The sequence below is a fragment of the Balaenoptera borealis genome, assembly GCF_965194805.1.
Source record: "Balaenoptera borealis genome assembly, chromosome: X".
Taxonomy (NCBI): domain Eukaryota; kingdom Metazoa; phylum Chordata; class Mammalia; order Artiodactyla; family Balaenopteridae; genus Balaenoptera; species Balaenoptera borealis.
In genome coordinates this window covers 109,688,321-109,701,852 of record NC_138881.1, presented here as the reverse complement: position 1 = coordinate 109,701,852, position 13,532 = coordinate 109,688,321, and the positions used below count along the sequence as shown (strand labels likewise).

The 13,532-nt window shown below is 46.4% G+C and overlaps 1 protein-coding gene across 14 annotated transcripts in view; it reads right to left on the bottom strand.

The window, feature by feature from the left end:
- Positions 1 to 4,088: 4,088 nt before the first annotated feature.
- ARHGAP36 (Rho GTPase activating protein 36) overlaps positions 4,089 to 13,532 on the bottom strand; it is a 30,955-nt gene continuing 21,511 nt past the window's right edge. For 13 of the 14 annotated variants that reach the window (XM_082377903.1, XM_082377907.1, XM_082377908.1 and 10 more), the window contains 11 exons: positions 12,060 to 12,218; positions 10,784 to 10,849; positions 10,019 to 10,254; positions 9,587 to 9,779; positions 9,311 to 9,366; positions 8,911 to 9,061; positions 8,329 to 8,477; positions 7,970 to 8,146; positions 7,633 to 7,730; positions 7,390 to 7,496; positions 4,089 to 5,309 (listed from right to left, as the gene is read on the bottom strand). In XM_082377903.1, coding sequence (XP_082234029.1) covers positions 5,152 to 5,309; positions 7,390 to 7,496; positions 7,633 to 7,730; positions 7,970 to 8,146; positions 8,329 to 8,477; positions 8,911 to 9,061; positions 9,311 to 9,366; positions 9,587 to 9,779; positions 10,019 to 10,254; positions 10,784 to 10,849; positions 12,060 to 12,218 — 1,550 coding nt within the window. In that variant the 3' untranslated portion in view covers positions 4,089 to 5,151. Of the gene's footprint in view, positions 5,310 to 7,389; positions 7,497 to 7,632; positions 7,731 to 7,969; positions 8,147 to 8,328; positions 8,478 to 8,910; positions 9,062 to 9,310; positions 9,367 to 9,586; positions 9,780 to 10,018; positions 10,255 to 10,783; positions 10,850 to 12,059; positions 12,328 to 13,532 lie in introns of those variants that run through there. The other variant, XM_082377897.1, reaches the window with a different exon arrangement.

Here is a 13,532-nt window from a genome sequence, read left to right as displayed (position 1 = left end):
GTGAGCGTGCGGTAGGCAATGATTTCTTAAAAATGACACCAAAAGTAAAATCCTAAATATTTTTAACATGGTAAACTGAGCTTCATTAAAATTAAAAACTTCTGGGACTTCCCTGGTGGTGCAGTGTTTGGGAATCCGCCTGCCAATGCAGGGGACACGGGTTTGATCCCTGGTCCGGGAAGATCCCACATGTCGAGGAGCAACTAAGCCAGTGCACCACAACTACTGAGCCTGAACTCTAGAGCCTGCAAGCCACAACTACTGAGCCCACATGCCACAACTACTGAAGCCTGCACACCTAGAGCCTGTGCTCTGCAACAAGAGAAGCCACTGCAATAAGCCCACGCACTGCAACGAAGAGTAGCCCCCGCTCGCCCATGCGCAGGAACAAAGACCCAACGCAGCCAAAATTAAATTAAAAATAAATAAATTTCTAAAAAAAATTTAAAACTTCTGCTCTTCATAAGATTCCATTAAGAGAATGAAAAACAAGTCACAGACAGGAAAAAATTATCCAGAATATATAAAAAAAACTTTCAACACAATCAAAAAATCTCACTTAAAAATAGGCAGAAGATATATGACCAAAGGATGGGGGAAAATATGAAAATGTTCATCATTATTTGTAGGTAATTATGAATTAAATATGGCATATCCATGTGTCATATCCAAAATAATAGTGAAATATTATTTGACATTAAAAAACAATAAAGTTCTGATACATGATGTGACATGGTTGAATCTTGAAAATATTATGCTACATGAAAGAAGCCAGTCACAAAAGATTACATACTGTGTGATTCCATTTATATGAAATGTCCAGAATAGGGAAGTCTGTGAAGATAGAAAGTAGTTTGGTGGTTGCCTAAACTTGGGGGACAGGAAAGATAGAGAATGACTGCTAACTGGTATGTGGCTACTTTTTGGAGTGATGAAAATATTATTAAATTAGATTATGGCAATGGTTGCACAACTCTGTGAATACACTAACAATATTGTACACTCTAAACTATAGATTGGAAATTATGGAAACTATATCTCAATAAATCTTTTTACGAATAACCAGGAGACTTCTGCTCAGGAGAAGATCACACAGCCCTTTTTCTCCCAAGCTCCTCCCTATCAAGTACAAGTATAAGCCCTGGAAATAACTTCAGAGAAAACCAAAGTAGAATTCTAAAAGATATAAGAGGAAGGTTTAGGACCCTAGGACTAGAGAAACAGCACAGTACAAAGTTGTCTTATTACCTCTAACCCAGGAAAGAAAGGTGACCCAGGACTGCCATTTCCTGAACACCAGCTTAGTTTTAGAAACAGAAGGTGGCCCAGGTAGGCTCATTCTTTTTCTGGATCAAATGAAAGTCCCACCTATCACAGGTGAGCCAGGCAGCACTACAAATCAATGACAGAAAGATGGCAGAAAAATCTCAAAACACTTAAAAAGTATACTAACCTTCTATATAATCCATTGGTCAATGAGAAAGTCTCAAAGGAAATTTTAAAAATATATTGAACTGAATGAAAATACAACACATCAAAACTTGTGGTACACTGTTAAAGCACTGAACATTTACATTAGAAAAGAGAAAATCAATAATCTAAGTTCCTACCTAAAGAAACTAGAAAAAGCAGAGGAAAATAAGCATAAAGCAGAAGAGAGGTTGTATTGGGGATGAGTTAGAGTGAAAGGGGCTGTTGTTTGAGGGGAATGATATTGAAATGGAATATGAATGGGAGGAGAATTAGAGAAGGACATGACCTGGGGTGTGCAAGAGAATTGCTGAGTGGCCTGAGGGCCCAGCTGAGGTTGGAAATTCTATTAGATGAACCAATATTTGGAGGGCTACTACATTTTCTCACAGTGGTCATTATGAGATTGGAGGAATCAGATGCTTGGAGGGACCCAAGGCTGAGAGTAAATAGTGCAGACACGGTATTTCAAGAGCAAGGGAATGAAGATACAGTCAGTTCTAAATTAATATGCCCTGAGATCCTGCCTGGACAAGGAAAGAAGTGAAGAGAAAAGAAAAGGCTTGAGGCACTGGACATCTCAACAAGACCAAATAGCAGAAGACGTGGAATCCAGCCATTGTTAGGAGATTTGAGTCACAGTGGAATACTGGAGTTGAGGCTTTTGGAAGTGATGTCATGCCTAGTGATGCCAAGCGGCTGCAGGTGGTTGAAATGCTAAGTTAAAGGATGAAAGGCCAGGGTGTGGGATGGGTCTTCCACGTAGATATTGTTGAGGTTGCCTAGGATGAGGACAGGACTTGGAGTGTCAAGGAAGCCCACTGAGCTGGCCCTTAGAGTATGGGGAAGAGTGAGGATAATGTCCATATCTACTTACCACTCTCAGCCCCAACTCCTTGGTTGGTAGTCAGCACTAGGGGGGAATGTAGGGGAAGCAGTAAGATCAGGAGAAAACCTGGTTTCAGGGAAGGCCAGGAGGTGAAGGGAATGTTTTGAATCAATCTACTGACCTACTTGTTATCTGGTTTATTTGTTGATTTTCAAGCTGAGTGGGAAAAGCACAGGTGAACTCTTCCAAGGACACATCGTACTATTTTAGCTCCATAGAGTCCTGGAATGGCAGTCAGAGGCCTGTCTGGATCTTAATCCAGATCTCTGACCTCAAGTAAGTCCTTTCCAAATATGAGCCCTACTGTGACCATACATATAACAGAGAGCTGGAATGGATGAGCTTTATATTTTCTGCTGGGTTTAATATCTGTGGGTCCTAGATACAACTGCTAGGGTCTGTCTGAGATATCACAGTTGTTGTCTAATGGCTTGTCTGAAGAAAGGACCTATAAGGAAGGAACCTGAAGCTTGCTTGTTAAAAGTGCAAATCCAAACCAAAAAAACTGACTGCAGACATCACAGTGCATCTTTGTGTCAAAGGAAGAATCCTAAAATTTTAGGATAAGCCAGTATAATCTAGTCGTTAAAGTTTTGAAGACTGGCTGTTTTCCACTAAGCAGATGTGTAATTTGGGCAGGTTATTTGACCTCTCTGTATCTCATTTTCCTCAAGAAGAAAATGAGGATGACAGTAACATGTATCTCATAGAGTTGCTGTGAATATTAAATAAAATGATGCAAGTAAAGCTTTGAACACATTTAGGAACTCGATATGTGTGAACTATCATTATAATTATTATTGTAAAATAATCATTATTATAGGAGGGACCCAACATTACCTTTCTGCTGTCTGTAAAACTCTACAGAAGGAAATACCCTAAAGTAAAGTGTGCAAAAATAAATAATACACATCATTCCACTTTCTGGAACTCTGTCCCTGACATGTGAAATTTCCAAGCATGTCATGAAGTCTTAAGCTTTCAAGAAAGTTTGGCGGTCCCATCAATCAAACAGAAGCATGTTCTTCTCTTACCCTTGGAAATCATATGTCTCAGGATATTTCTAGGTTTTCATTTTTGACCAATCCAGGGGGAATTTCTCAGTTGAGAGCACCTAGTGATCTCTCCCTTTATGCCCCTCTTTTCTCCTTTTAGAGGGCCTCCTCTTAAGCTTTATTCTTTTCCCCTACTTCTCCTTCATCCCTTCTACATTCTCTTTATTCAGTTACAGCTCTTTCCCCTTTCTTCCACTTTACTCTCCTTTATCACGCACCACACCCTTTTTTTCCACCTCACCCCTTTATTCCATTTCTCTCCATCTCCTTATTCCACATTACCCCTTCCCGTTTATTCCCCAACACCCTCTCCTCTATCCCACCTCACCCCCCTTATCCCACGTCACCTCCCTTTATTCCATTTCTCTCCATCCCTTTATCCCATATCACCCCTCCCCTCTATTCTCCATCATCCCTTCTCTTGTACCCCACATCACTCCCCTTTATTCCACCTCACATCTTTATTCCATCTCTCTCCATCCCCTTATTCCAAATCACCCCTTCCCCTTTATTCCACTCACTCCATCCCTTTACACCATGTCACCCCTGCCCTTTATTCCGCATCACCCTCTTCTATTTCATTCCTCTTCCCCACCTCTCTTTCCCCTTCAGCTCCAGCTAGAGCTTCCCAACTCACCAACAAAATTTCAAATAAAATAAACACACACACAGTATGCCATGAATATGCTGCTGTCACAATACAGATGTTTATTAATGATTAAATGCCAGAGAAGTTTTAACAATCACAAATCTTCGAGCTCTGCGGTTGTTACCCATTGTCTGATCAATTTCTATCCCTCAATACAATACATTCTTCATTCTATGGACCTTAGCAGTTGGTACCCCTCAATAACAGCTATAATTTTGGATGTCATACATAACCCATATCTGCGTGTTACCAGAGCATGTCCCGCAAATTTGCACCGTCCTGCATAGAGGAACTACAGAGACGATATTTAAGAACATTTGTAATCAGGTGACTTTTACTGCTTGGAACTATGTGTTCATACTTAACTAGCTGTTTTGCTGACAACAGGATGTGGCTGCCAGCTGTCTGTAAAACAGATCTAGGTAATAAAATCCAAGTTTTCCTCTAACTTTTGACCCCAGAAAAGCTAGTTGGGTTTCTCAGGATTTGGGGAGTGGCTGTTTGACGAGCCATTGGTCTAAATAATTTGGAAACAATTATCCTGAGGCGGTGGAGTGGCTGTGGGGACACGGCTATGAGTTGGTGTGACATGGTTTAGCATTAACTGTCAGCTGTCAGTAGGCTGAACTAACATCCTAGCGTGCCTCTTGAGGGCCTTTCCAATTGAGCTCTTAGGAGGAGGGTAGGAAAGTCAGGAAAAGCATGCAATCCCCTTTGGGGGAGGGAAAGCACCTCGAGATTTGTGAGCTTCTCTGGGACAGGTGTTTACCACAAATGTCACATCAATTAAAGGAACGGCTGTAGTAAGGGAAAGCCAGGATCAGGGATAAAAGAGAGAGGCAAGGTAGCACCAGGGCGCCTGAGCATGACACAGAAACATCTCCACTTTTACCAGCTGAAGGGACCAAGCATCCCCAGTAAAGGGGCTGGTAGTGTGTTTGGAATTCACAACCTGACCCGAGCATCAGGTAGAACTCCTTCTTACCCTCAGATCTTTACCTTCAAGACTCTCCTTAATGTTTCCTGTGACATCCCAGGTCTACCCCCACCCTTTCCCCCTGTCTGGCACCATATAGAAGGAAAAACATCTAAGGAAAGAAGTAGCCGACGCCAGTTTTGGCCTCCTTCTCCCGGGGCACACGGAGCAATGGGCGGTCTTGCTCCAGAATGGAGGGTTTACCCGCTCCTTCATCATCGTCATGGGAACGGGCAGTGCCGGGAGGCACAGCTGGCTCCTCAGAGGAACCTGGAAAATAGTAACAATGTTAACTCCTTATGTTTCTAGACTTCACACTTTGCACAGCACCCAAGGAACTAAGACCTAATTTTGAGCTTCAAATACAGTATGAGGCAAGAAGTTAGGGCAGAAATGATTATCCCCATTTGACATGTAAGAAAACTGCAGCCTAACAGTAGAACATACATCTCTAAATCTAGGCCCACTGTGGAAGCTGAGTGTGTGGGGGCGGGGGGCAGGAGGGCAGGGCCATGTTAGAGAACAGAAAGAGTGAGACAGATACCCCGTGCTTAGAGCAAATGGGCAATACCACCAGGGAAGCGAGGAAGTGGGCGTCCTCCTAACAACCACCACCACCCTACAACCAGCCTGACTAATTTTACTAAGCAAATGAGTAACAAAGCTGGAGCCGGAAGCTTACAGAACTTCATGGAGGGGAGAAAGCAGGTGTCGGTCTTCAATGACTCTGAGAAGGACCTGTAGTCCATGACTTGGCCAGGCTGAGACTTGCTTTTAAGGAAGACGATATCTACAGGAAATGTAACAGCTGCATCTTCTTTGTGGAACTGGATGGTCCTTGGACTCTGAACTTCTTTAGAGTCAAGATTACTAGGCATTGGGACTGCTTCCACCTTCATGATTTCTTCAAGATTGACAGCTAGGTCTGGCTGAGGGTCTGGAATTGTATTGAGAATGGAGACATCTTCAGGCTCTGGAGCCATATTTGTAATTTCATCTTCTTCAAAAGTGTTGGCTAGGTCTTTCTGAGAATCCGGAACTTTGTTGTGAATTTGAGTGCCCTCAGGCTCTGGAACCACACTGAGAACTGTGTCTTCTTCAAGATTGGGGTTTTCTTCAGAGTCTTGGATTCCACTGACATCAGAGTCTTCTTTGTGTCCTGGGATTTCTTCAACGTCTGAGGCTTCTTCATTGTTTGGGTCTCCACTTACATCTGAATATTCTTCCTGGTTCTGAACTTCATCAAAATCAGAGACATCTTCAGGGCTCGTTACCACATGGAGGGCTGGGACCTCTTCAGGGTTGGAGTCTTCTTCAGAGCCTGCAATTCCATTGACTTCTGGAGTTTCTTCATAATCTGGAATTTCTTCAGTATCTGAGGTTTCTTCATCATTTGGGACTCCATCAAGAGCTGGAACCTCTTCAAGACTGGGGTCTTCTTCAGAGTCTGAGAGCCCATTAACCTCTGGGGATTCTTCCTGATTTGGGATTTCATGACCACCAGGGGCTTCTTCAGGGCTTGGGACCACATGAAGAGCTGGGACTTCATCAAAATCAAGGTCTTCATCAGAGTCTGAAATCCCATTGACCTCTTCGTGGTCTGGAACTTCTTCAGCATTTGAGGCTTCATCATTTGGGATTTCATCAAGGGCTGGGACCTCTTCAAGATTGGGGTCTTCTTCAGAATCTGGGTTTTCATCATTATCTGAGTCATCTGCATGGTCTGGGACTCCATCAGTATCAGGGGCTTCTTCATTGTCTGGGATTTCGTCAGTATCTGAGGCTTCTTCATTGTTCGGGATTACATCAAGATAGGGAACTTCTGCTAGGTCAAGGTTTTGGTAGCCTTCAAAATCTGGTCCTTCTTCAAGGTCGTGGTTTGGGTTTTCTCCAGGGTTTGGGATTTCTTGCACATCTTGGGCTACTTCAGGGTCTGGAACCATATCAAAATATAGTATTTCTTCAACGTCTTGGATTTCAATGAGTTCTAGAATTTCATCATCAGGGTCTAGAATGTCCTCAAGGGGAGGAAGATCATCAAAGTTCAGGGTATCGTCATCATCGTCGTTGTCGTCATCGTCGTCCTCTTCATCAGGCTCTGGAATGCCTTCGAGATGTGGGCCTTGAATCTCCAAGTCATTTGGAATCTCGAGACCTTGGACTTCACCAAAGACTACTCCTTGATTGAGATATTCAAATAGCAGTTCTTCATTGACTGGCACATCTTCCTCAGAGGGCTCATCTTCCTCAAGGGGCTCATCTTCAGCAAGGACCTGGACTTCAGGAAGGGCCTGACCTTCACCAAGGGACTGACCTTCACCAGGGGTCTGAAAGCCAGCAGGGAACTGACCTTCATCAAAGGGCTTGCTTTGACCAAGGACAGCAGCCCGGGCTTCAGCAGAGTTTTCCACTGGATCAGAAAGTAAAGCATCCTCTTCCATCTTTATCCGTGCGCTCCTGAAGGGGAATGAATTTGAAAAAGCAAGTCAGTTGGTATACTTGGGTTGACTAATATAAAGGTGGCCTGGGGTTGGGAGCCCCCATAGGTGATTCTCCTTCAGGCTAAGCATGAACAAACCAAGAAAACACTCACTGGATCTTCCTCAAATTCCTGCGTCTGATAAAATCAAGGGCTTCAGGACTGGATTTCCATACACGCTTAGCAACCTGCCTCTGAATATGGGGAGGCACCTGAGGGTAAAATTAGCAATGTTAGTCTTTATTACACAACATTTTAAAAATCTATACTCATCTCTATCAGGTACCCAGAACTGAAGGCACCATGCCCAGCTAATGTAGGAAGGATTTCTAGACGGGGAGATTTGTGGCTGCCTGCTTTGGATACCCCCAGGGATGCATGTAGCACTCTTCCTTGCCTTGTGAACAGGTGAAAGAGCTGTGAAATAAGTGTGTCCAAAGTTTCCACCTACCTGAAAGAGGATATCCCAGTTATCAATCATGGCACGGACCACATTGACAGAAGCAACATAGTGGTCAATCCCCAGTCTTGTTTTCCTGGACTCCCTCTTGGCAGATGTCCCCCTCTTCAGGAGAGCAGATCCAAACACCAAAGCCAAATTGGTGGAAGTCATTCGATTGCCTGAAACCTAAGTAAAGGAAAGCAGAAAGTGATCAACTCTGAAGTAGTAATGGAAGTTACCCAAATAGAAATGTCTCTTTTTGTTCTTGTTTCCCTCTCCCTCTGTCTCTCTGTCTCTGTCTCTTTCTCATATACTCCCACACATCTCCCCTTCTATAAGTCTCACTACCCTTTCCCTGAGCTTTTTACCAACTGTCCATCAATGCCAATGGAGTCCTCGCAGTTCTCAGTGATCTTATGCAGGACCTTCAGGAGACGCTCCAGGGTGTCACTGTGGCAAGGTGGCATCAGGTAAACCAGCAACTGCAAGGCAGAAAGCTGATCCTGTGGCTTCAGAGCTAGAGGAAGGAAAACAGGGACTGGCTTAGGGGGCTAGCCTTGGCAGCAGCCTGATACAAAGAAAGGTGTGATTCTGGCTGAAAAATGCCAAAGGCTATGGATAAAGTACCCAAGCATCTTTTCTTTGCTCATTCTCATGGCATTTGAGCTCAGGATTCCTAAAAGCAAGAAGTGCTCCCATCAAAATCAGACCCCCCTCCCTACAGAACCTAGGTTCTTCTTTGCCCTGAGAGGGTGCACACAGCTTCAAGAAGCTCTAGAGAGATTTCCAAACAACAGACTTATAGCGGAATCTGGAGAGGTGTTTTCATCTTCTGGTGTTCATTTTGCCTTAGTTCCTTGGGGTCTTGCAGCCTGAGCTCTGTCCCCAGAACCCCACATCCCCTGTACTATTTCCTTTCCTTGTCCAACAAGGGAGAGCAGAAGACTCACTTGCTGTCAGGAGGAAGGACATGTACAGATCATCTGGCAGCAGAGAGTCCTTCATGTCACGGAAAAACTCCCTGAGGAGTGCGGCCACATCGTGCACGTTCTGAGAGTCGTCCAGCACTACATCCAGACCTTGATCAAATTCTTCACGGAGCTAGAAAAAGAGAGAGAATACATTCATTCGGTGGCTGCTCTGCCCATCACAGGCTCCCTACCGGCCACTCCTTCAGCAAGTCTCAGGCTTCAGTGGAGGTAGTTGGCTATACGGTGTGCCTAGGGGGCTAAAAAGAAGACTGTGCTCCCTTCACGAGGCATGACATTCTCTTCAGGTCTATGGGGGAGCCCCCACCCCCACCAGTTTTTTCTCACTGAAGGAACAAAAGCATAAACATAGCTGATTTACCTTACGCACTCTCTGCTCAGAATATTCCAGGGTGAAAATCCCGACTGTGCTTAAGCCTGAAAGAAAAGACCAGGGGATGCTAAGTATCTGTGCTCACCGCCCCCACCCCCAGCATTTCCCTTTTCCTCCCCCATTGTATCCCAACCCCAACTGGTGGCAGGGGAATGTTTCAAGCCCTTCATCCCTTGACCTCTTTCCTCTCCCCATCTCTAGAACACCGTTCTTTCTCTTGAATTGCCTCCTACCTTGATTTAACCATCATTCTTGGCCCCTTACCATGCTTCTCAATGAAGCTGCAGCAAGCCTCAACAACCTGGGGGATTTGCTTAGCAATCGGATTGAGGCTCATTTTCCTTTTGGATCCCAGAAGTCGCTGGCCAATTGGAAAGGAAGTCTTGGAAAGTTGCAGGGTCTGCAGCAGCAGGGCCCCGTCCTCCAGTTCAGCCAGGCTATCCACAGAGACTGCACCCTGTGGAGAAACCCAGACTATGTTAAAATGGGGGAGCAGGAGGGTCACTCTGGGCCTTCCTGAAGATTGCATCACATTCACAACAGGAGACATTCTCTCTGTGGCAAGCCAATTACACCCCTCCAACACGTTCTGTTCAGCTCCCCTTCTCTCTGAGGACACAGGCCTTGACCTTCCCGCCCCACATCCCTGGACACTTCAAGAAGGTCCCTGCCTGAAAACTGGACGGTTTAACTCACTCGACGCCCACGGCGAGTAAACTCCCGGGGCAAGGAGGGCTCATCCCGCCTGCGACTGAAAAAGCGCCTGATGCGGCCAAACATCCTTTGCACCACATTTCCTCGACGACGGCCCGCAACCTGACCGGTGGCTTCTTCAATCTGCATCGCGGCTCTCAGTTCAAGTTGCTTGCGGCGGGTAAGCTCGTTCACAAGCACCTCTTCCAGTCGAATGCCAAACGTCTTGAGTGATACCGCTGGGGAGCCAAAGAGAGAAAGAATGAGAAACGTCTACGCTCCGCAGCGCTTAAATCAGGAGGAACTGCAGGGGCTGTAGCACTCCTCTAAGCAACCGCCCCCAGCCAACCCCACCCCACCAGACCCGCAGCGCCCCTCCCTGGGGAGGGAGCCAAAGGGACCCTGCGATGGTCTGGCTGAACGACTCAGCTCCACTCAACTACCCCGACGGGGTCTCTGCCTTAAGTCCTGCCAGGGGGTGACCACCCTGAAGCAATGAGGGCAATTTCTTCTGGGCAAACTGTCTGGGGTAGATTCACCCGGAAGGCTTAGGCATATCTGATGGGACTACCCAGCACTCCTGCAGCTAGTGCGCCGTTTCCTGAAATCATCCCCTGCGGGGTTTCTGGAAGCTGGGTGGGGGGGGGGTGGAGAGTGAGTCCCCCCCAGGGGCAGTGGGCACCGCCCAGTCTCCAGTAGCCAGGGACGCAGTACAGGAGGGGTGCAGCATTCTATTTCTTTACTAAGGGCAGTATGAGAGACCCTCACCCCTCTCTTGTCCTCTCAGAATCAGAAACCACTTCTCCAAGGTGTTTGGACGGTCAATAGGTAGAGCTATGGGAAGAGAAAAAGAAAACACACGCATTCTCATACAAGTAGGATTTGATAAGTGACTAAAGCATCGCAATGCATTGATCCACAGGGATTGGGGAGAGGGGCAAACAGCTCTGACCAGCCCCCCAAAAGTGTTTTGCTTTCACTCAGCCTCAGTTTCCCCATTTGAAAACGGGACCAATCCTAACTACCACATATGAGACTCCAAGAATTTAACCAAACCAGATAATCCAAGGCGCCCCGTGCGCAGCGCGCATCTTGTTACGCACCAGCAGTAGCTCAACACAATGCTTAAAACGTAAATTCCGGGGCTCCGAGGCCGCGGGACAGCGCAACAGGCGAGGGGAGGGGCTCTGCCTGCGGCGCCTCGGCTAGCAAGGGTCGCTAAGTTACTGCTGGCGCGCTTGCTTCCGGGATGCCGTCGGCTCCCAGCGCTGCGGCCGCGGGAGAAGCGGTGACACCCGCGATCTCCGCACTCCGACCCCCGCAGTGGCGGCTGCCCGCGGGGTCTCCTCGCCCTTTGCTGCGCTCCTTTTAGGCTGCGCCGGGCGAACCTGCGGCCCCCTGCACTTTTCATCACTGCGGCGGCACCCCTCGGCTCGCGTGACCCCCTGCCACCTCCCCTCAGTCGCAGAATCTGCACCTGCACCGCGGAGACCACTGGCGCGCTCGACCCCCGTCCTGCGCTGGGTCCCGCTCGCTCCCAGCGCACCTCTCGCCTCCGCTCCCCGCACCCGCACCCGCACCCGCCCTCCCGCTACTCGCCCGGATTGGCCCGTGTCTCTCTCTCACTGTCTCGCTATCTCCCTCTAACTCTTCGTCTCTCAACCGCGCTGTCTCTGTCTGTCCCAGTCTTCTCTGAGTGTCCCTCTGCGTCTCCATCTCATTCCGACTTGTTCTGGCACCTCACCTGGTGCGTCTGTCTTTTCACCTGTCCTCTGTCCACCTGTCTGTCCCTGGTATCTGCCTGTCTCACTGCCCCTCAAGCCCCCAGGCTTCAACCCAACTCAACTAATCTTCACCTCTTCCCAATTCACCAAACACCCTTCAACTCCCGCTCCCTCAGTTCTCCAGGATCCAGGAGAACCGGCCAGGTCCAAGACCAGAGGAGAGTCCCTCCCACCCTCCTGGACCCCCAATTCGTCCCGTTCCGCCCAGGGGGTCCACTCGGCCCGAAGGCGAGGATGCCACATCCCGGGGTACTGCTCACCTCTTTCAGGTTTGAATTCAGAGAGGAAATGCCTGGCCACGAGTTCGTGGTAAGCAGTCTCTTGCAGCTTCAGACGCTCCAGCTCGGAGAGGCTGTGTATTGAGATCATCTTGGTCCTGCGGTCCGGGTTGTGTCCTGGGGCTCCTCCCAGGACGTTCACTAAAAAAATGAAGGCGGACAACAACAGCAGAGGGGGCATGATTCTGGGGCACAGTGTCCTTGCTGCCTTCAGAGAAGGAATGCAGCTTCCCATTCTGGAATCGGATGATTATCAGGACTGCATCATCCAATTGTCACTGGACCTGGTAGAGGGAACTATGGGGGGGGGGAGGGTGGTAAAGGGGGAGGGAAAACTGGGAGGTGGCTTCACCCTCAAGCAGAGCTGCCTCTGGCTGCTTATTTAAAAAAAAAATCCAACTTAAAAAAAGCCAGCCCTGAACCGACAGTCCAGAAAAGAGAAAACCTAATTAGGCAAAAAGGAAAAAAAAAAAAAAAAAAAAAAGAAGAAGAAGAAAAAAATATTAAAAAAAAACCAACCTTACAATTTTAAAATGCACATTAAGATAAGAATAAGGTAATATTTTTCCATTAATTATTAGGAACATTGATGGAGTTTATTTTTATTTTTTAATAACAATGCTTGATGCTGTCCAGTTTGGGTGAAATGGGCACATTCATCTAGGTTAGGAGCTCTGTAAATTTTGTACAACTCTTCCAGAAAGCAAACTGGACACGTGAGTCTGAAGCCAAAAATCATCCCCAGGCCCTTTGACCCAGTAATTCCCCTTCTAGGAATCTATCCTAATGAAATCTTCCTACAGACAGGAAAAACCATATGTACATGAACCATAACAGTAAAAAATTAAGGGAAAAAAGCTAGCCCAGCAACAAGACTAGTTATATAAATTATGGAATAGCCACAGTATGGAAAATTATGCAATCATTAAAGTGATGTTTACAAGGAGCTTTTAAACAACAAATATAAAATACAGAATTGTATTAATTATGGTTACAACTATGTGAAGAAAAACATGCAAAAAAATAAAAGACTGAGAGAAATGCGCCCAATTACTGATGGTGTCTGTATCAAATAGTGGGATTTGGTTTGCCTTTTGCCTTTTATCTATTTACCCAAAATTGTGCAACTTGATCATGTTATTTTTTCCTGAAAAAATAAAACAACATCAGTTTGTACCAAAACAAACATCATTTCCAGGCTATTTCTAATGAGACTCTCTATACAGGATTGGTATAGTGAAGTTTCTTGGTGTATTGGCAAACCTGTTTTACATATCCCTTCTGCATGGTGCCCACTATCTCAAACTGCTCCCAGGTTGCACAGGATCCCCCAGTGGGGATCTCCCTGCACCCCACACAGCATCCTATCTTGCACATCCTCACCTCTATTATTAATTTGTTCTTTCACGTATGCATTTTTAAAAAAAGAAAAGAAAAGAAACCTGCATTAATTGT